The 23,101-nt window shown below is 34.4% G+C and overlaps 1 protein-coding gene across 1 annotated transcript; it reads left to right on the forward strand.

Annotated features, from left to right (window-relative positions):
• Positions 1–1,967: 1,967 nt before the first annotated feature.
• On the forward strand, positions 1,968–4,758 carry LOC148197122 (11-oxo-beta-amyrin 30-oxidase-like). The gene is made up of 5 exons (XM_088093071.1): positions 1,968–2,319; positions 2,613–2,834; positions 3,004–3,244; positions 3,580–3,967; positions 4,049–4,758. The coding sequence occupies exons 1-5, from the start codon at positions 1,983–1,985 to the stop codon at positions 4,472–4,474; spliced, it is 1,614 nt and encodes a 537-aa protein (XP_087949197.1). The 5' UTR covers positions 1,968–1,982; the 3' UTR covers positions 4,475–4,758.
• Positions 4,759–23,101: the final 18,343 nt, after the last annotated feature.

Genomic DNA, 23,101 nt, shown 5'->3' on the forward strand with positions numbered 1-23,101 from the left:
CTCAAATAATAGATTATCACTAACAATAATCGATTATTTGTGGCAGTTATAATCTATCTCTGAGAACTCAGACCAGTTCGCTATATAAGGTTGTTCCAAAACTTTTAGAAAGAACACTGAGCTTTTTGAGAATACAGTTTGTCTGAGGAAGTTCCAAAAAGCTAGTTCATTGCATTCCCTGGTCTCGTGAATAGGAGAAGCTCGTGCTTTGTGGATCTAAAGTCGGAGCGGTTCTCTTCGAGTTGGTAAAGCTGCTGCTCTTTCAGTTTGTTGGTTGAAGGAAGACTGTTTCTGCACTGTTCCGGTTCGTTGGTCGAAGGAAAGTGCAAATTGATTGTTTCCGGTTCGTTGGTCGAAGGAAGCATACTTCCGGTTCGTTCGTCGAAGGAAGGTTTTATCTTACTGTTCATTTACCATATTGTAAATCTGTGAAACTGTTTTTCAGTGAAAATGTTAATCACTTTTCATAGTGATTAACAACTGTACGTAGATTCTTTTTGAATCGAATCAGGATAAAAATTTTGTGTTGAATTGTCTTGCTCTCTATACTCTTTACATTTTGCGCATATCAACTATTTGATAAATTTTCTCTAAGAAAATTATTTTCTAAAACTGACCATTTTAAAACAAGTTTGATCGAACACGCTTTCCGCTTTCGTATTTTATTCCACTGCGCGACTCTATAACGATACCAATTGTTCCGACATCGATTAGAGTTAGCTTTTGGCTAAAGTTTATACATGTAGGAATGTTTCATCCTACACTTCCAACATCTTATTCTGGACCTCCAAAATTTTCATTTTTAACCTTCTAACATCTCCTTATCCTTATATTGCACTTCCAACATTTTCAAAAATTTAATTTTTAACTTTAATAAATATCTTTTCATTTTTTTTCTTATTAAAAACACTATGCACCATCTTAATAATAATTAAATTTAAAATTCAAATATTATTTAATTATATTAAAATATTAAATTAAATTAATTGATTATTAAAATTTAAATAAAAAATAAAATTTTAAAAACAATTATTCATCGGATATGGATATCCGTAGGATAACTTATTGGATGTCTATATCCGATCAATAAATTTTTCAAAATTTGATTTTGGTTTAAACTTTAATAATTATTAATTTTAATTTAATATTTTAATTTATTTAATATATTTAAATGTATTTAATGTGATTTTAAATATTATTTTTATTTTCATTATTATTATTCTTATTTTAATTATTATATTTTAATTTTTTTAATAAAACTATTATAAAAATATAAATCATATTTTAATAATTATTAAAATATAAATATAATAAATAGTATTATAATTTTTATTTAAATTCAATATTTATTAAATTTTAAATAAAAAGAAAAAGTGTTAACTTATTTTACGGATTTAAACAAGTTTTCAAATTTTGGTTTTTATTTAAAATTTAATAATTATTTAATTTATTGTAATATAATTTTACATATTTGAATATATTAAATAAAATTTATTGATATTATTATTATTATTAGTTATTATTAATATTATTTTTATTATTTTATTTTCTGTTTTAGTGTAATTATTATTATAATATAAATCATATTTTAATAATTATTAAAATATAAAATTATATTAATAGTATTTAAATTTTAAATTAAATTAAATTATTATTAAAGTGGTGAAGATTGTTTTTAATAAGAAAAAGAAAAAAATGAAAAAGTATTTATTAAAGTTAAAATAATAGTTTTAGAAAAGTTAGAAGTGTAGGATGAGATTATTAAAAATTATTAAAAAGTTAAAAAAAATAATTTTTAAAAGTGTAAGGATGAAACACTCTGTGTGTATAGACATAATAAGAAAGTGATATTTGTAAAACACACAAGCATGAAAATCACGAGACACTATTTTTTATAATAAACTGAGAGAAACGAGTAACTTAAAGACAAGACAATTTGTAGGATAAATGCATGTCAGATAGTAGTGTAAGTGTCTACGTTTATGATTACCCTGTACCATAGCCCATCTGACTTCATCCCAATAATGGAGCTATTTTCATTTACTTCCTCAACAGCAATAGTGTGTCTGGTGAGCGTGATCGTTGGTGTGATTCCGTTATGGGCGGTGAAGATGGTGTACACGCTGTGGCTTAGGCCTAAGAGGTTTGAGAAACTTCTGAGAGCACAAGGTCTTCGTGGTGACCCATACTCCCTTTCACTTTTCACCTCCAACCAAAACCCTGCCCCACAAAACAACCCTCAATCGCAATCTTTTATTGTCTCCGACGATGTTGCTCCTCGCTTGTCCTTGGGGCCTAACAACACTGTTGCCAAATACGGTTTACTTTTCCTACCTCCTCAAAATTTGTACTTATACATAAATGTTAGGTCTACAGAGTTTGGGCATGAAAGTGATGTTTTTCGGTGATTCTTCCGGCATCATTCAATGTTCTTGCTACAACATTTTTTTTATTTTAGTTTTTAAAATTTCTAAAACAAAACCAGAGATATTCCTCCTTTAAATTTATTAGTTATACCATTATTCTCCTCTCCTCGCGAAATAAAGTTTTTGGATCTTAAGTTGTTAAAGCAAAGCCGTTTTAGCAATTGCTGATAAGTGAATTATGTGCAGGCAAGAATTCGTTTTTTTGGGAAGGCACAACACCAAAGGTCATCATCACTGATCCAAATCAAATCAAAGAAGTTTTCAATAACATTCATGATTTCCAGAAACAAAAGATAACTGGCATTGGCAAGTTCTTGTTCAGTGGTCTGATAAATTCCGAGGGTGATAAGTGGGCTCAACATAGAAAGATTATCAACCCTGCATTCCACTTGGAAAAATTGAAAGTAAGTTTATTACTTTAATTTATAAATAAACAATCTTTTCACAGCATTACCTAATTATTAATCGAGATGTATAAAAAGTATGTATACTTTTATAATGAATTTAACCAGTATCCTTGTTGTTTGATATGAAGACTTTTGAGATAAAATATTGTTCTCTTTTAAAATATTTGCAGAACATGTACCAGCATTTTCCCAAAGTTGTCATGATGTGATTAGCGAGTGGAAGGGAATGTTGTCATCAGATGGAAAATGTGAGATTGATGTTTCGCCTTTCATTCAGAATTTGAGTCGTGATGTAATTTCTAGAACGGCTTTCGGAAGCAGCTATGCAGAAGGAAAAAAGATATTTCAGCTTCTCAGAATTCAGGGGTACCTTGTCATGACTGCAAAGTACTCTAACACACTAATATTGCGGTAATACCACATTGATTCGTTGTAAAATGTGATTACTAAATTATGCATGTTTTAGTTTTATTGAAACTCAACTGACCATGAAGTTCTTCGAACCTTAGAGAATCACCCTAAAAGCTAGACACTGTAGACAGAGATTAAGCTCTCCATACACCAAATCACTGCTATAGTGATGATGACAAATAATTATGAATTACATACAGATTTTGATCTAAGGAATATTTGATATATGTTTCAAAAAATCTTTGAAATTCAAGAAATGAGGCATACCTGACTTATACAAGAACTAATAATGTTACTTTAGGAAATTGACCTTCATTAATTCAACATGTTTCTAGGCATTTACCGACACCTACCAAAATGAAGACGAGAGCAGTTCATAAAGAAATGAAAAATTCAATTGGGAATATCATAAAAAAACGAGAGAAAGCCATGAAGAAGGGTGAATCCAACAATAAAGATTTATTAGGCATGCTTTTAGAATCAAATCAAATGGAAATCCAGGGAAACGGAAACAGTAAGAGTGTTGGAATGACTATTGAAGAAGTAATTGGTGAGTGCAAGTTATTCTACCTAGCAGGGCAAGAAACGACTTCATCTTTGCTGGTTTGGACATTGATCATGTTGAGTAGGTATCCTGAATGGCAAAATCGAGCAAGGGAGGAAGTTCTTCATGTTTTTGGAAAACAAAATCCAAACATTGATGGGTTAAGTCAGCTCAAAACTGTATGTATCACATGATTTCATTTATAATCTTTATTAAAAATGAATTTCATGCTAACATGTGCCAAAATGTTTCTTCCCTAGATGACCATGATTCTGTATGAAGTTCTGAGGTTATTCCCTCCCGTTGTTTTCCACAATCGCAGACTCCAGAAGGATATGAAACTTGGAAACCTGTCACTACCTGCAGGAGTAAATGTTACCTTGCCAATTTTTTTACTTCACCAGGATGTTGATATATGGGGTAATGATGCAATGGAGTTCAAACCAGAAAGATTCTCTGAAGGGGTTGTAAAGGCAACAAAAGGCCAAGTTGTATTTTTCCCATTTGGATGGGGTCCTAGAATTTGCATTGGCCAAAACTTTGCCTTGTTGGAAGCCAAGGTTGTGTTGTCATTGTTTCTGCAGAATTTCTCATTCGAGCTTTCTCCTGTTTATGTGCATGCTCCTGCAGTTATGCTTACTTTGCAACCAAAACACGGTGCGCCACTTATTTTTCAAACCCTATGATAATTGATCATATTCTGAACCAAAAAGGGTCATGGTTTTAGATCTACAAAATGGTCTCACAGGTATAAGACTATGCATATGTCACCTGGCTTAGTCTATCACTTTATTAGATTCCTTTCTGTAACAACAATCTCACCATGTTAGTGTATGTGAGTAGAAACTATATATCTTGTAAGAACTTGTATGTTGTAATGCATGTGTTTGAATTCCGTCTCACGGTTAGTCATGAAGGCTTATTGACTGATGTATAATTAAAAGTGTGTTGAATGTCAGATTTCATGGTATTTACATGTTTCTGGAAAGGGATGATACTTTAAAGTGGTACTGACTAATTAGGTCACTAACCCACTTAATCTTGACTTTAATATATTTTTGTTTATTTTAAACCATTAAATATATAGTTTTATAATTTTATAAATTGATAATTTGAAATTTTGAAAATTTAAAAATTTGAAATTTTTAAAATTCAATAATTTGTAAATTACAATTTGTAAATTTGATAATTTTATAGTTTTATAGTATTATTGTTTTATAGTTTTGCAATTTTATAATTTTATAATTTTATACTTTTATAATTTTATAATTTTATACTTTTATAATTTTATAGTTTTATAATTTCATAGTTTCATAGTTTTATAGTTTCATAATTATAGTTTTATAATTTTATAGTTTTATATTTTATAGTTTTATAATTTTATACTCTTATAATCTTATACTCTTGTAATCTTATAAGTTTATAACTTTATAATTTTATATTTTTATAATTTGATAATTTGATGACTTGGATAATTTGATGTTGAAAGGGGCTTTCCTAAGTTTGGTAAAGAATATTTTAAAATCATATACGAAGAATGTTAGATGCAAATTTTATGTATAGAAAAGTATAAATTGCACACTAGATCATATGCAAATCTCATCATATGGATCAATTAAAACATATCACACTAGTACAGTCAGGAGAAACGACAGCGGTTATTTTTGTCTATAGGCAGCGGTTTCTGAACCGAGGCATATTCAGGCGAGGTAAAAAGTCTAATACTTTTGGTCTCGGTTGTGAACCGAGGCATAAACTCCAACCCTACTGCCTCGGTTCAGCTCTAACCGAAACATTAAAGTTTTAGGTTTTTTTAATTTATTTTTTTCGTAGCACATTCTGCCTCGGTTCTTTTTAACCGAGGCATAAAGTACCACTCTATTGCCTCGGTTTAGGCTACAACCGAGGCAATAGATTCATTGTTTTTTGTTCTCCTCCGCGACACATTCTGCTTCGGGTTTGACCATAACTGAGGCCGTAAGTGGTCTTTCGACATCGGTTTTGACCAGAACCGAGGCATATAAGTACGTTTTTTTCTTTAAAATGGTGTCTGTTTCTGCAACATACCCAACCACAAAAACAGACCTACATATATTTTTGTAACTAGAACAGTCCAGAATGTTGCAGAAACGTATATTTTAAATGAAATTTATATTAAAACATAAATATATTGAATGGAATCATAAATCAAATTCTTAGAAGCATAAATCAATCCAATGTAATCATAAATCAAGTTTCAAGCATAAATCAATGCAATGTACATGTTGAATTTATAGTAATGTAGAAAAGCATAAAACAACTTAGAAACATAAACTTAGAACTTAGTATATCCTAATATCTACTACATACTATTATATAAATGAATTACGTATTTAGCAAGTGTTTTCCTTACAAGTTGGATTGACTTCTCTGGAATTGAAGCAGTCCTATTAAATCTCTGCATAAAGCACAATGATTTCAATTAGTGTATATGAAATCCAAATATAGAGAACATAAAATTCAAACCTAAATATTACCGTTTCCCATCCACTGGTGTAATGTGCACGAATGATGGTCATCATCCAAAACATAACGTAGTAACCACATTCATATGACCCCATTTGTCTATTACACTACAATATATCATCATAATTATAAAATGTTAAGTAACATCATTTGAATGGAACCAAATGTAACAAAGTATGGACTAAAAATACCAAACCTTAAGGGAAACCCATGCAAGCTTTTTAGCTGTAGCAGTAGATCTCCCAGATAACATCATATGTGTTGCAAGGGAACTATTAAAAAAAATTCCTTTAGCATACATTTATATAAAAAAAAGACCACACATTGAGATTTGAAGAATATATATCCTTATTAAATCAAGTTTATCAAGAATAAATTTTTCTACACTAGCAATAATAATCTACACATTAAAATAACCCTCATATTTATCTCATTTTTCTATACTAGCAATAATAATCTACACATTAAAATAACTCTCATATTCATCTCATACCACACATAAAAACATTTTCTATTTTTTCCTTAGTTTTGATTACTTGATCACAAGCAATTAATTAATTTGGTTATACAATTAGTACTGTTTTTCATGCCAAAGTTTCTAATACCACAAATTACACAAACAATGAAGATGGAGAAAGTTTTAGGGTCAATTACCTGGGAGCGTGGCAGCAAGTTGGCGAGAATGAAATCTGCGATTGAAATGGAAGCGCAGGCAGACGCAACCACCAAAGCACCGGCACCGGCGACGGAGAAGGAAGCACAGGCGCAACCACCAAAGCCGAGGCAGACACAGACGGAAGCAGAGGCAGACGCAAACGGAGGCACACGCGACCACACCGGAGACGACGACGATAAACGGTGCAAACGCCGAGAGGGGTAGACGACAGGCGAGGGAGCAAACGCGGAAGCACTGTTTTCTTTCTCTGTTATGTTTCTGTAGCAGCGCTGAGAAGAAGATGAGTGAAGGCGGTTCGTTCGCGGATGAAATTTAAATATATATGCCTCGGTTCTTCACTTAACCGGTGCATAAATGAAATACGACCTAGGTTCAAAACAAACCGGTGCCTAAACACAGGCTTACTACCTCGGTTTTTTACACAACCGAGGCATAAACACGTTACGACCTCGGTTTAGAATCAACCGGTGCATAAACTGAAGCTCAAACGTCAGAGGTTGCAGAGCTTTTTCAGGTTGGCAGGTCTGCAGCAGAGTTATATACCTCGGTTCTTCCAGCAACCGAGTTCGATTGTCAGCTTTACGCTTCGGTTCGTTCAGAACCGAGTTAGTAGCTCGTTGCAGGTCTGCTGACAGGTCTGCTGGCAGACACATATGCCTCGGTTCTTCGTAGAACCGAGTTCGTATACGGCTTTAGGCAACGGGTGTTAGAGAACCGAGGCATATAGGGTAGCTTTAATTACGTTTCTGCCACCGCGTTTTTATACGCTTCAGTTGTGGTGAAACCGATGCGTATGGGGCGCTTTCAAATCCCGTTTTTTTACTAGCGTCAGAACATATCCGAAGAACATATCCGAAGTAAAAGATGGTTATATTGTATCTTTTAATCAATTAAGATAATAATCTAATCAATTAAAACAAAAATATAAGTTTAATCGATTAAGCTTTTTACCTAATCGATTAAAAAGCATCAGAATGTCATATCTTTTATATATGAGTAATCTAACCTGTTTCTTTACGAAATAATTGCATTCATTTGGCACACGAAGTTTGAGAACAAAAACACACCAAAAAAGTTGTCCAAAAATATTCTTGGAGAAAGCAAACATCCTCCTTGAAGAAATTTCAAGAATCTCCAAGGTTGGAAAAGAAGAACAAGATAAAAGAAAAAGAGTTCTGTGAATGAAAGTTGGAAAATGAGTTGAGAATTAGTTACATTTGAACTAAAGCAAAAAAGAGATTTTTGTTATTATGTTTTGATTTGTCTACTCTCCTAGCTTAAGGTACTTTATATCTAGAAAAACAAATTTCATTCTTAGCCTAGCCACAATACAAGTCTTGAAAGTCCTTGTGATGCTAGCTTGCATGTGAGTGTGTTTATTTTGGTTGAAACGAAGGGCAAAGTTGATTTGTGTGACAGTGATGGTAGAGTAAAAGACACACATCTTTATACACTAATGAGCTTGAGTTAAAGGTGAAAAAAGATTTCATGCATTAAAAAAAACATTTTATCATGTCTATTGATCCCACATTAAGCTTTTGAATTTATCTTGCACTAGTACAGTAAAAGGAAACGACAATGATTATTTTCTTTTATACGCAGCGGCTCCGCAACCGAGGTATATATAGACGAGGTAAAAAGTCTACCACTTTTTTCTTCGGTTGTGAACTGGGATAGTAGAGGGAGGGTCTTATCCCTCGGTTTGGAGTTGAACCGAGGCAATAAAAGGGTTTTTTTTAATATTTTACGAAAGAATAAAGCGAGACATTAGTCTTTATTAATAAATGCATCTGGTGGTCCCGTTCACGTTTTTGTATTGGCCTATGATTTAGGCCCGCCTAGCGGTGGCGTCCTTTACCTATATCTATGTGCCTTTCTCTTTGACTCCCAAAAGAAGATATCATGAAAATCCAAGATTGAGTGTCCTGGTTTTACCTTTTTCATTGCCATTGTTTTATGTTTGCAGCTGGACATTTTTTATTTGCACAAAGTTAAGGGTTTTCTTATCAGTATGTGTCAACCAATTCATGGTTCTTGCTTATTTCTTCCAGTACCCACGAAGGCGGAGGAATGCTACAAAATTAGAATCAAAATCAAAATCAATCCGTTTTTTATTTGCCTTTTCATATTAGAAGTACAAAACAATGTTATTAACTTTTATGTTGTATACAACAAATTTCACGAACTCTCTTGCACAAACATCAATCTCACAACAATTTATTACCCAAATCTCTGTTATCAACAAATCTAAACACAGGAGCAGTACACACATTGAAATAAGTTAAAATGAGCAGCGTGATATACCTGCAAGAGTCTCCAACATTTCTACCACATTGATGGAAAGACATGACATCCTAAAGCTTCAAGCCATGCCTTTGAATCATTTGCACAAGTTCAACATAGCCTTCCTAGTTATACTTCAAGGGTTCTTCTCTTTCCACCAAACCCCACCAAGCATCCACCATCACTCCTTCAAGGGGAGCTATGCAAAACCCTTCATCTTTGAATTCAGAACCCCTTCTGCTTCCAATTCCCTCTTTGGTGTCTTTACAGCCTCGCTTTCTGAATCCATCTTCACCACTCACCACTTCAAATTCCAAAACCAATATATACAACCCCTACGATCACTACAAAAAAGAAGGGCATTATCGAACGCCAGAAGCCCTCGGAAACAGCCCAAAACCGTTAGTAAAAGATATTTACAGACGGCTTATCGACGACCAAAGAGCCCTCGGTAAATCTCTTGTCGTTAACGTTTACCGAGGGCTTCCGCCCTTCGGTAATTACCGAGGGCCAAAAGCCTTCGGTAATTACCGAGGGCCAAAAGCATTCGGTAATTATCGAGGGCCAAAAGCCTTCGGTAAAATGAGGATAAGAATTTTAGAACAAGTTTAATGTTAAACCCTTATTTCCTAAAGTGATGTTTGATAGAATCAATTGATTAATTATTTAAAAATTAAAACTAATTTTACAAAAGTTACACAAATAAACAAATGTCTGCTTCTCAATATTTACATGTTGGTAATATAAAAATTCTGCACTCTCAATCAACCGCAAATTAATTGTCACTGATAACGACTTCACAAAATTTGAGATTAGAAAACTATATAAACAAATTAATTTTCTTAATTTCTTCAATCAAACCTACGTGTACTTAGCTAGCTATAGCTTTTTCCTACTTTTATTTGGAAAATTTGTCCTTTTTCACTTTTAATTCAGCTATACACACACATATATAAAAGGCTACACCTACAGAGTTAGAGACATTAAATTTGTAGGAAAGAGAGAGGTTAATTAAGGAACATATATATATGTATAGAATTTCATGCATATATATATATATATATATATATATATATATATATATATATATATCATATTTTATATCTGCTTTTGTTGATTTCTTTTTGTTTCATACTTTTGTTCAAAAAAAGGACATCTTAATCTTTGGGTACTGAGAATCTGTGAATAGTATAGCACTTACTCTGAAAGAAGACTTTGCCACAAAAAGTTAATGAAAAAAGTTCAAAAAATGGTAAAGGTGGGGCCAAATTCGTTGTCATGAACTAGTAATCCACAAACATTAACAGTAAAACAGACCCAAAATAATAATGAATGATCAGTATTATATGGATTTCGATCCTTATCTTTAGGAGATATGATCTTCTTAGAAAGAGAAAGGCACAAACATAATTGGTGGATTCTGCTTGTGTTGCACTAAAATTCATGAAGAAAATGCTCCAGGACTAGTCCCACTGACACAATCTAACAACCTGCTTTATTTATGTTTTTTTTTCATCCTTTGTGTTTGTCTTTGACTCTCTGCTCTTCCTCTATGTTCAGTTTTTTTTCCTCTACAAATTAACACCCTTTGTTCCCTTTCTCCCTCACTTCCTCATCCCTAAACTCACCCTTCCAATTAAAGGAATTGAACTATTGTACAAAGGCCTTACAACAACTAAAATTGCTAACTTAGGTCCTAAAACAATTAAGGTCGTTGGAAATAACTCAATTAGCAAAAAGACATTGGTTCTTAGCAACTAAGCAATTGAAATTGGTCCTTACAGCAACTGGAACACTGGTCTGAACAATCTGACCAGGGCAACCTACATTGTAAACATCAATTATTCACTTTCCAAACACAATGTTCAGACAAGAATCCTAAAGGTTCAAACTTCAGAGAGAAATCATCCTGTCAGAAAAGAAGAGTTCCCTCCAATCACCCATCCTTTTAATTTTGTTCTGGTCAAGTCAAGTACAACATCTGAAAGTGACTATTGGGGTCAAAGTATTGGAAAACATATTTTGGTACAAGGTGATTATTCCAGTGTTACTTTGTTTTAGAAGATTTTGATGTCCCTTTTTACTTAATCAATGTACTTTGTTAAGTGATCCTATATTTTTTAAACTTGTTTTATTCCAGTCCAGATGTATTACGAGCTTAACTAAGGGACACCACTTGCTAGAGAGTCAAACATTCAAATTTATTGTCAATCTGGTAATATTTGAGATATGACTCTAATGAGACTGTTGAACATCCATACACTTCAACGTATAATCTGTTTCTCCGCGAGTATTATGAAATGCAAGGTTAATCAATGCCTAACTGAGATAACTATAGTGTTAGAAACAGGTTTTAGAATTAATGTTGAGACCAAAAAGGTAAGGAATTAGAGTTGCTTAACAAAGCCAGTTATAACTCTCGCTTTTACAACTCAATGTTAGGAAATTAAGCAAGACACCAAATCTTGCGACTAAAATTATTGTTGAGTTCTTCAATTCACCCGTAGAACAGAAAAAGATGCCAATATCTGAAGACAAAAATATTTTGCCAGACTTGCATTAGATACAAAACAGATTCGGATGGCCAGAGAAGTAAACGTCTACGTTTTCGGAAAGATGGGGTTCCATATCTGTGTGAGTACCTTGTCCTTACAGAAATATCAACAATGCAAACAAGTTCACGCATATTGGTAAGAACAGGGCAACAACCAATTACATGGATAAATTGCACACAACTAGGGAAGAACAAGGCAATCAATTTATTCAAGTAGCGTTCTAAAACAGAGAACTTACCTCGCACTCCAGAACACCTAATTCAATGGAAGCCAAGCCACACCGCGAGCTCTCAACCCAACATCCAACCTTGGGCTTCACCGCAACGACCTCCTGACGTTAATCACCACGAATAACCAACCCACTCGCCGCACAAGCCTGACGCGCACGACCACGAACCACCACCGCACCCGCACGACCCACAACGACACGACGAACCGTACGCACACAATGCCACCGGACAGAACAGACAGAGAGAGGGATAGGGAGAGAATGAACGAAAGCAAGCGAAATGGAATGCAGACGGAGTGAATGGGAAGGTCGATGGGAAGGGAGGGCCGAAATCGCAACTCTTACCGGCTGAGGGGAAGGAGGGCTTTGTTTGACAAGATTGGGGACGAACCCCAATCATTGATTTTTATTGCTGGACACTCTTACCGAAGGTTTCAAAACCCTCGCTAAGGTTTTTTTGACCGTCGAAAACGTGATTTCGTCTAGGCCGTCGGTGATTCACTTTTTGCCCCTCGGTAAAGCACTTTTACCGACGATAGACAGGCCTTCGGAAAAATACCCTCGGTAATTCATGTTTTTCTTGTAGTGGATGTTAAAATAATTTATAAGAAAAACACTGTCATAAAATTTTAACACGTGTAACAAAAATTAAGGAGCAAAGAAGAGGTATCTACCAAAGCACAAACCTTGACAGAAGCCACCAAGAAATGAGCGGCCAACTGAAGCATCAAACGAAACAGAAAAATGAGATTAAGAATTACGCTAAATGTGACCAAAAAATTGACCTTTTTTTATGGCCCTAAAAATAACACAGAAAAAAGTACCTTTGTTAAAGGAACCCAATCCAACTCTGAGATGCCAACAAGAACCCAATCCAACCAATCCATTGCTTAAACTTTGTTAAAGGAGCGATTTTGAAGGGTAAAGACACAAGAACAAAACAAACCTGCAAATAAACAACCCCAAAAATCAATTTCAGAAGGTCGTGAAAGCATGGATGAGAGCGCGGTCGGGGTTGGAACCACGATTCTGCCAGCATTTAAGGGAGGACGAGAAGAACTCGTCGCCGTAGCCGTTGGGCTTGGCGATGACAGTAAACAAGTCGCCATCCGTGAGAAGAGGGTTAAAAGGACCACCGACATGGTTGGGGTCGTTGTCGCCGAACTCGTCGATGAAGGTACGCCACTCGAAGTTCTCGTCGATGGAATGAGACTTGAGGACGAGGCCGCGCTCAGAGTAGACAATGTCGCCGGTGGAGTAATCGGGGACGAGGCCGCACTCGGAGTAGACGACACGAGAAGAAGGCACATGGGAGATGGGAAAGGAAAACGCTTTTGCGCGAGAAGAAGAAGAATAGTGCGCTAGGGTAATATCAAGGGATATTGACTCGGTTTTCTGCTTAACCGATTTCTAAATGTTCAAAAAATTTTAAAAAATTGGAATTTACATGGTTTTATGCCTCGGTTATGAAGCAACCGAAATAATAGACGATTTTCTGTCTCGGTTTCCCTTGAACCGAGGCCTATACGTTTATTGAAACTACAAAAAATGTCACCGCATTCCAGAAAACCGAAGCATATTAGCCGTGTTAAAATCCTCGTTTTGCACTATGGGCACCATAGTGTTGTAATCTTTCTCCTATGAGCACCATAGTTGAAGCTTGATTTGCTAAAGCCTCACTATCTCTTGATTGGTCTTTCCATGATGAGCAAGCATGATTGATTTCTTTGCTTTGATTGAAGTTGTTTGCTTGAGTCACTAAACCATTGTAGTTGAGATATTTTGTCTAGGCTAAGTTTAACTTTTGTTTTTCATGAGTACATGAAAAAGTTTAAGTTTGGGAAAGTTAGTAAGTATGATAATTAACTATTATTCACACTTACTATAACCCTTTATTTGTTCTTATATAATGTGTTTTGTGTTGAATTCATGAAAATGTGTAAGATTTGTATTTAGTCTTCATAAATAGATTTAATTATCTATTTTTGGTTTATTTTGTTGGAAATTGAAAGATTAGAGAAGAATACAGAGTTGTTGCCAAAAGTTGCTAGCTCAGCCACAAGCACTGCTAGCCCAACAAGTAGAGTAACTCTAGCCCAGCCAGAAAGTCTTACGGCCTAGCTAGTAGAGCACCTCTAACCTAACAAGAGGATTTTGTGGCCCAGCGAGCATATCACCTCTAGCCCAATGAGAAGTGTTTGTGGCCTAGTGAGAATGCATTTTTTTGGAGAGGGTTTTAAAGTGGCGAGAGTGGAAGAAAAAGGTAGTTTTTGGATGTGAAAACGCAGTTGAAGCTTAGGGACGCGATGTGGAGGCACATTTTTACTTCTGGAGCTCATGGAGGCTACTTGAAGCATGTGGAAACATCCTCTTCTCGCTCTTTGGGTCTTCTTCTTCTCCCTCTTTGGGTCTCCTTCTATCATCCACTTTTATAAGCTTTTAGGCTCTATATAAAACCCGGATAAAATAAAAATAGCTTTATTTTTATTTTTTACATTTTATAATATTAAATACTTAATTATAGTATAGAATTGGGTGATAAAAGTATTTATGAAAAATTAATTAGTATTTGTTTTATTTTAATTTTTGGAAATGAGTTGAAGAAAGGACTTGGGCCTTAGTATGAAAAGAATGCATGATGTGATTGATGATCTTAAATGGAGTGGGACCTGCGAGAAGTTATAAAATAAGAATAAATCAATTTTTTTATGTGATGTATATATGTATGGCATGTGAACATGGAAAAGTGAATGGTAAGGCACGAGGATAGTTTTTCCATTTTGCAGGAAGAGACTTAAATGAAAAAGAAGGGGTTAGTAATGGATTCATGAGGAATCCACATAGGTGTGAATATATTGAATTTATTCTTATTTTAATGCATTTGGTGTTAGTTATTAAAAAAGGGTATATATATAGTATGTATTTTTTCTTATTAGTCATTAGTTTGATGATTGCTTTATTATTGTTTTGAGAATGTTTATTACAAAGGGTTTGTTGCTTGATTGTGCGAGTTTAATATTGTTAATTGTTTTAGAATTGGGTTTATATTGTGATGCCCGGTGAAGCTCTTGGAAGTGTGGTGGAAGTAGCATTAGTACTTGCTCGGTGAAGCTCTTTAAGAATAGAGTGGTGGGGGGTGTATACTTGTCCGGTGAAGCCCAAGAGGGTGGTGGAAAGCATATACTTGTCCGGAGAAGCTCTAAGAGAGTGGTGGGAGATGTCATTATGTAATGGTGTGGAAAAGTGTACTGGCCCAATGAAGCTCTTTAAGAGAGTAGTGGGAGGTGACACTCGACCGTATGTTGTATGTGAGAGACCCGATGGTGATTCAATATATAGTGAATGGTTTCAAATAAATTGGGATATGAGTTGGTGAATGACAGAGGAAGTATGAGTGTGAATTGGTTACTTTGACGAAATCATTTTGTGGATATATGCTGGTGACTTGGAATTCTTATAGTGCGACGTGTTAATAATTTGATGTGTTGTCATGTAAAGAGGTGTATAGGAGTATGATGATATGTGATATTCAGAAATCTTATTCTAAGTTGATGTTGAATACTTGTGTATGTTATATGACATGTTTTTGTTAGCTCACCCTTGCATGTTTGTAGTTGTGGTTTCCACCTACGATGATCGTACTTGTACATGAGTAGATGTTGTTACAGATGTAGCTAAAGCAAATTTGAGTAGCGAGATACATGGGAGAACTATGGGATTTTAATTTCAATGTTAATAGTTTTGTAATGGATTCTATGAACATTTTATAGTTGCATTTGATTTATGAAGTTTTCAGAATTCAGTTATAATAAATGGAAGTTTTATTTAAACTGTATCTTGAAATGATATCATAATTTAAGTATTAAAAAGTTATTGTAAACCCGTGGCATCCCAAAATTTGGGGTGTTACACTCTCCATGGAAATGGAGAACCAAACCTATCTTGTTTGGAGTAGATGTATCTATTGAACTTTCTTGTATCTTATAAATGCTTTGATTATATATATGCATCTTCATCTAAATATTAATTTTTTGTTTCTACTCTTATTGCTTGCGGGAATGAGAATGTTCCTAGCTCGATTTGCGGTTTCATTAGGTCTTATGAAAAATCTACTGAACCCTAGGCTTGAAACAAAAGATCTAGTGGAGACTTCTGTCAAGGGATGGAACATGACCCATTAGTTATCTAAAACCCTAGGTCCTATTGCATGTTCGCTTGTTGAAAGATCAAGGGATTGACGCTTAGTAAGAAAACCTAGGTTCTCTCATCTAAGGGACTGACATTAGTATTTGATGGAGATGAGATGATTCAGTGTGTGCAAGAGAGTGAAGTCGGTGAAATCTACCCCTAGCTTTGCCATTCCATACCATTTCCACCATTTCTCCACTCCTAAGTGCCTCAAATTACTAAAGTTCACCCTTCTTTGTAAATCTTTATTTAATTAACTATAATTGTAAGTTCGTAATTATTCTTTAGTCTAGATGAATTACTAATTATATGATTATTTAATATTACACGAGTCTCTTGGGAAAACAATACATGGTCTTACAATGGTTTTATTACTAAAACAATTTGGTATGCTTCCCAAAGAGCTAACAAGCATCCTACACCCTTTTATCTACTGATTCTAAGCAAATTTTCATTCTTATTTTTTAGAATGGATAATTCTCTTCAGCAAACAGAGGTGATATGTTTATGGAGTCACTCACAAAAGGTTTGAGATATATTGGCCATCTAAGATCTTTTTAATCAATTAATGTCTCGATTAACCAACTCTAGTGCCTATTGTTTAAAATAGTATCCCTATATCTCAATCTAAGAGGGGTGAATTGGGTTTTAAAACATCTTGTTCAAATTATTTGAAAATTTTGGTTTTTTGAATCAATTCACAAAGGTTTATGATCAACAATATAAAATAAAAAAAACAAAATTAAGATCACACATCAATTTTTATACTGGTTCAACTCTTAAGTTGAGCCTACATCCAGTTTCCTCCAACAAACTTAGCTGGAGGGAATCCACTATTTTCAATTGTCAAGAATATAAAGAATTCACTTAATTGTATCCTCACACATACTCCAATATTAAAAACTCTAACCAAGAGAGGTTCAAACTCACACTCTCTTACGCCTTGCTTACACAACTAAGGTGATTAAGAAAATCTAAACAATAAGGTGTAACCCAGATGCACCACCTATATGCAGATCTCACAAGTCTTTTTTCTTTCTTGAAACTTTGGAGAATATGAAGATTCTTCAAAGGGTTGAGTGATTTCTCCAACAATGATTCTGGACAACTTCTTGATGTGTTCCTAAGCTCTTGTTTCACATTTTTTCAAAACATTGCAAAGTACTTTCTACCTGAAACAAGTTAGATCACACAAATATATATGATATGAAATTCATATGCATTTAATCAATTAGGTCTATCTTTCTATTTTAATTGATTATATTATTATCTTAATCGATTAAAACATGCAATATAGCCTTAGTTTGAGTATAATGGCTTTAAGTGATTATGGTTATATCTTAAACGATTAATATGAGTAAATTTATGATCCTAAGTATATTTTATTAATGTTATTACATAAGAAAGAACATTTGACATAGTTCATAATAAAAAATATTTTTTACTAAACTGGGGAGAGTTCCCTCTTAACATATAATTTCATAATCTTTATAACCTTATTACCTTACAAACTTATTACCTTACAACCTTATTACCTTACAACCTTATTACCTTACAACCTTATTACCTTATAACCTTACAATCTTACAATTTTACAATTTTACAATTTTATAATTTAGAAGTTTATAAGTTTGTAAACTTGTAATTTTTTAATCTTGTAAACTTTTAATCTGTAAGGTCTAATCATTTTCGATGTCTCTGTTTTTGTAGAATCATTTCAAATAGATCCTCGTAGTTTTTCATCTCAATTAGGTTCCTGTTCTTGTAAAATTGAGTCAATTGGAACCTTACAATTAATGGTACTGGATGACGTTAAAATTTTTGTCTCGTGGCATGGTCATTGTGCAAATATTAACTAGCAGAGAAAGCTTGCATTACCTATAATTTACAAATGAAAAAGAATTGGGATTTCATTAAATCCCTAAATTCGAATAGGATGTTTTCTTCTAATACGATGTGGAAGGGCCATTCTTACCGAGCTTCTCCACCTTATATCACAACCTCACCCTCACCCACCTTGCCGACGAGATAAAGCACCAGACCATCACTATGCTTGCCATTGACAATGGCGCAATGAACGCCCTCCTCGACAAACACCATTTTTAGTGATTATTTTATTCCTTTTAAGAAGGGCACAAGAGAACTGAGGGAAGGGGAAGCAAATTCCAATTCCAATCAAACTACTCTCTCAATCTTTCATCTGTAATCTATCACTGCAATCTATCAGCACCCAGGTTTATAGAGGAAAAGCTTGGGAAACGCGAGACAAAGGATTCTCATATTTATTATCCCCAATTTTTTCCTTGAACCCAACATCATTCACTTCATTTCCTTCTACCCCTATCACAAGGGAAAAAAAACAGAATCCATTTTCCATAACTTTCACAAACCTATCCTAGACCAATGCTCAAATAAATTCACCATTATCCATTTTCTAAAAGTCATTATTATCTGCACTCAACTCATTGACTAAAAAACTCTACTTCATAATTCATCATCTTTCACCTGCAAGTTTAATTAAAAAAAAAAATCTCTAAGACCCATGAAATTTACCATTACCAAGGTTTGCACACAAAGAACTTTTCTTTTATAATAAGCCATCAAGTATACAAAGAAGAAGTTGAAGAAGAATCAAGAACATATGATCAAGGTGGTGTCAACGGTACAAGCGTGAGATCCATGGTGTCACGGTGGCTCTTCGTGTGTGCCGCGGATGATGGAGAAATTGAGTTACCACGAAGAATCACGACGCTTCCGACGTGGGTAAGGTCGTCGACAGTCTTACTCTGATCGGTGGCAAGGGTGGCAACTGACTGGAAACTTGGCCTTAGCGATGGCCATGTAGATCTACTAAGGAAGGGGATGAGAAACAAGATTTGGGCTTGGATCTTTTTGCTTATTTTGTTTCTATTTTCTTTTCTTTTATTTATTTATTGATTTAGAAATTTAATGAAATCTCAATTCTTTTTCATTTCTACTTTACACATCAAAAGTATTTTGTGTCACGTGCTTAACAATTGTACACTCACCATGTCAAGATACACCAAATTTAATGTTATCCAGTTCAATTAATGACAAGATTAATTGAGATAAAAAAAATAGAAGAATTACGTAAAAACAAACCATTAATCCTATTTATAACAATCTTATTTATATACATGAGTTACCATTTTAATATCATCAAATTTGCAATCATTCGACATACAATAAGTATAAAGTATAATTTATGATATACATATGTGATTTATATTTGATTTCTCTCTCTAGCCAGTAGTATTTGCTAAAAGTTTTATATAAATTATAAATAAAATAATGAAAATNCTATAGGCAGCGGTTTCTGAACCGAGGCATATTCAGGCGAGGTAAAAAGTCTAATACTTTTGGTCTCGGTTGTGAACCGAGGCATAAACTCCAACCCTACTGCCTCGGTTCAGCTCTAACCGAAACATTAAAGTTTTAGGTTTTTTTAATTTATTTTTTTCGTAGCACATTCTGCCTCGGTTCTTTTTAACCGAGGCATAAAGTACCACTCTATTGCCTCGGTTTAGGCTACAACCGAGGCAATAGATTCATTGTTTTTTGTTCTCCTCCGCGACACATTCTGCTTCGGGTTTGACCATAACTGAGGCCGTAAGTGGTCTTTCGACATCGGTTTTGACCAGAACCGAGGCATATAAGTACGTTTTTTTCTTTAAAATGGTGTCTGTTTCTGCAACATACCCAACCACAAAAACAGACCTACATATATTTTTGTAACTAGAACAGTCCAGAATGTTGCAGAAACGTATATTTTAAATGAAATTTATATTAAAACATAAATATATTGAATGGAATCATAAATCAAATTCTTAGAAGCATAAATCAATCCAATGTAATCATAAATCAAGTTTCAAGCATAAATCAATGCAATGTACATGTTGAATTTATAGTAATGTAGAAAAGCATAAAACAACTTAGAAACATAAACTTAGAACTTAGTATATCCTAATATCTACTACATACTATTATATAAATGAATTACGTATTTAGCAAGTGTTTTCCTTACAAGTTGGATTGACTTCTCTGGAATTGAAGCAGTCCTATTAAATCTCTGCATAAAGCACAATGATTTCAATTAGTGTATATGAAATCCAAATATAGAGAACATAAAATTCAAACCTAAATATTACCGTTTCCCATCCACTGGTGTAATGTGCACGAATGATGGTCATCATCCAAAACATAACGTAGTAACCACATTCATATGACCCCATTTGTCTATTACACTACAATATATCATCATAATTATAAAATGTTAAGTAACATCATTTGAATGGAACCAAATGTAACAAAGTATGGACTAAAAATACCAAACCTTAAGGGAAACCCATGCAAGCTTTTTAGCTGTAGCAGTAGATCTCCCAGATAACATCATATGTGTTGCAAGGGAACTATTAAAAAAAATTCCTTTAGCATACATTTATATAAAAAAAAGAACCACACATTGAGATTTGAAGAATATATATCCTTATTAAATCAAGTTTATCAAGAATAAATTTTTCTACACTAGCAATAATAATCTACACATTAAAATAACCCTCATATTTATCTCATTTTTCTATACTAGCAATAATAATCTACACATTAAAATAACTCTCATATTCATCTCATACCACACATAAAAACATTTTCTATTTTTTCCTTAGTTTTGATTACTTGATCACAAGCAATTAATTAATTTGGTTATACAATTAGTACTGTTTTTCATGCCAAAGTTTCTAATACCACAAATTACACAAACAATGAAGATGGAGAAAGTTTTAGGGTCAATTACCTGGGAGCGTGGCAGCAAGTTGGCGAGAATGAAATCTGCGATTGAAATGGAAGCGCAGGCAGACGCAACCACCAAAGCACCGGCACCGGCGACGGAGAAGGAAGCACAGGCGCAACCACCAAAGCCGAGGCAGACACAGACGGAAGCAGAGGCAGACGCAAACGGAGGCACACGCGACCACACCGGAGACGACGACGATAAACGGTGCAAACGCCGAGAGGGGTAGACGACAGGCGAGGGAGCAAACGCGGAAGCACTGTTTTCTTTCTCTGTTATGTTTCTGTAGCAGCGCTGAGAAGAAGATGAGTGAAGGCGGTTCGTTCGCGGATGAAATTTAAATATATATGCCTCGGTTCTTCACTTAACCGGTGCATAAATGAAATACGACCTAGGTTCAAAACAAACCGGTGCCTAAACACAGGCTTACTACCTCGGTTTTTTACACAACCGAGGCATAAACACGTTACGACCTCGGTTTAGAATCAACCGGTGCATAAACTGAAGCTCAAACGTCAGAGGTTGCAGAGCTTTTTCAGGTTGGCAGGTCTGCAGCAGAGTTATATACCTCGGTTCTTCCAGCAACCGAGTTCGATTGTCAGCTTTACGCTTCGGTTCGTTCAGAACCGAGTTAGTAGCTCGTTGCAGGTCTGCTGACAGGTCTGCTGGCAGACACATATGCCTCGGTTCTTCGTAGAACCGAGTTCGTATACGGCTTTAGGCAACGGGTGTTAGAGAACCGAGGCATATAGGGTAGCTTTAATTACGTTTCTGCCACCGCGTTTTTATACGCTTCAGTTGTGGTGAAACCGATGCGTATGGGGCGCTTTCAAATCCCGTTTTTTTACTAGCGTCAGAACATATCCGAAGAACATATCCGAAGTAAAAGATGGTTATATTGTATCTTTTAATCAATTAAGATAATAATCTAATCAATTAAAACAAAAATATAAGTTTAATCGATTAAGCTTTTTACCTAATCGATTAAAAAGCATCAGAATGTCATATCTTTTATATATGAGTAATCTAACCTGTTTCTTTACGAAATAATTGCATTCATTTGGCACACGAAGTTTGAGAACAAAAACACACCAAAAAAGTTGTCCAAAAATATTCTTGGAGAAAGCAAACATCCTCCTTGAAGAAATTTCAAGAATCTCCAAGGTTGGAAAAGAAGAACAAGATAAAAGAAAAAGAGTTCTGTGAATGAAAGTTGGAAAATGAGTTGAGAATTAGTTACATTTGAACTAAAGCAAAAAAGAGATTTTTGTTATTATGTTTTGATTTGTCTACTCTCCTAGCTTAAGGTACTTTATATCTAGAAAAACAAATTTCATTCTTAGCCTAGCCACAATACAAGTCTTGAAAGTCCTTGTGATGCTAGCTTGCATGTGAGTGTGTTTATTTTGGTTGAAACGAAGGGCAAAGTTGATTTGTGTGACAGTGATGGTAGAGTAAAAGACACACATCTTTATACACTAATGAGCTTGAGTTAAAGGTGAAAAAAGATTTCATGCATTAAAAAAAACATTTTATCATGTCTATTGATCCCACATTAAGCTTTTGAATTTATCTTGCACTAGTACAGTAAAAGGAAACGACAATGATTATTTTCTTTTATACGCAGCGGCTCCGCAACCGAGGTATATATAGACGAGGTAAAAAGTCTACCACTTTTTTCTTCGGTTGTGAACTGGGATAGTAGAGGGAGGGTCTTATCCCTCGGTTTGGAGTTGAACCGAGGCAATAAAAGGGTTTTTTTTAATATTTTACGAAAGAATAAAGCGAGACATTAGTCTTTATTAATAAATGCATCTGGTGGTCCCGTTCACGTTTTTGTATTGGCCTATGATTTAGGCCCGCCTAGCGGTGGCGTCCTTTACCTATATCTATGTGCCTTTCTCTTTGACTCCCAAAAGAAGATATCATGAAAATCCAAGATTGAGTGTCCTGGTTTTACCTTTTTCATTGCCATTGTTTTATGTTTGCAGCTGGACATTTTTTATTTGCACAAAGTTAAGGGTTTTCTTATCAGTATGTGTCAACCAATTCATGGTTCTTGCTTAT

This window comes from Vigna umbellata, chromosome 6 (genome assembly GCF_029865625.1).
Source record: "Vigna umbellata cultivar VRB3 chromosome 6, Vumbellata_1.0, whole genome shotgun sequence".
In the NCBI taxonomy this organism is placed as follows: Eukaryota; Viridiplantae; Streptophyta; class Magnoliopsida; order Fabales; family Fabaceae; genus Vigna; species Vigna umbellata.